At 37.9% G+C, this 583-nt stretch overlaps 1 protein-coding gene across 1 annotated transcript in view; it reads right to left on the reverse strand.

Annotated features, from left to right (window-relative positions):
- The window catches only part of LOC107566167 (reversion-inducing cysteine-rich protein with Kazal motifs-like), a 33,143-nt gene that overhangs the window by 26,689 nt on the left and 5,871 nt on the right, over positions 1–583 (reverse strand). The window contains exon 6 of the mRNA XM_016251545.1: positions 221–337. Coding sequence (XP_016107031.1) covers positions 221–337 — 117 coding nt within the window. The remainder of the gene's footprint in view (positions 1–220; positions 338–583) is intronic.

A 583-nucleotide genomic window follows, 5' to 3' on the forward strand; every position in this document is an offset into this window, starting at 1 on the left:
CACACACGCTGAGCCATCACCACACACTGATCTCATCATTTCTACATCTGATCATGCAGTCTGCCGCTGTTTAATAAAGGCAGTCTGCAGTATGTTTGCTCTACTAATGCACACAAATAAGTGCTTCATTCAGTCCTGAGCTCAGGGAGCGCAGGTTAAAGGTCGTGACCTTGCCTCCCAGGCACTCTCTCTCTATCTCATTTCCTTCTCGTCCTCAAACAGGAAAGTCTCGGAGGACCGAATCACAGAAACGAGGTACAGACGGACTGATAACCAAAGACCTTGTCATGCAGCTTTGCTTACTTTCATTTTTGGTGATACAGCTGTAGAGTGGTTTCTGCAAGAGAGAAATACAATGAATAATAATATTGCGATATAGTCTATGAAACAGTGTTTCTGTCTCTAAAATTCACCAAAAAGTGCTTGTTCTTTTCACAAAGACACAAAAACCTTCTATTATATTTACCATTATTTTAATGACCTTTAATTATTATTTACTGTTTTTTAAATGATTGTTATGTTATTATTATTTGATTTGATTTCTCAGACAAAGCTGTCATATATTTTGTACAGTGGAGTAAGA

Source organism: Sinocyclocheilus grahami, unplaced genomic scaffold, assembly GCF_001515645.1.
Source record: "Sinocyclocheilus grahami isolate Dianchi unplaced genomic scaffold, SAMN03320097.WGS_v1.1 scaffold1053.1, whole genome shotgun sequence".
In the NCBI taxonomy this organism is placed as follows: Eukaryota; Metazoa; Chordata; class Actinopteri; order Cypriniformes; family Cyprinidae; genus Sinocyclocheilus; species Sinocyclocheilus grahami.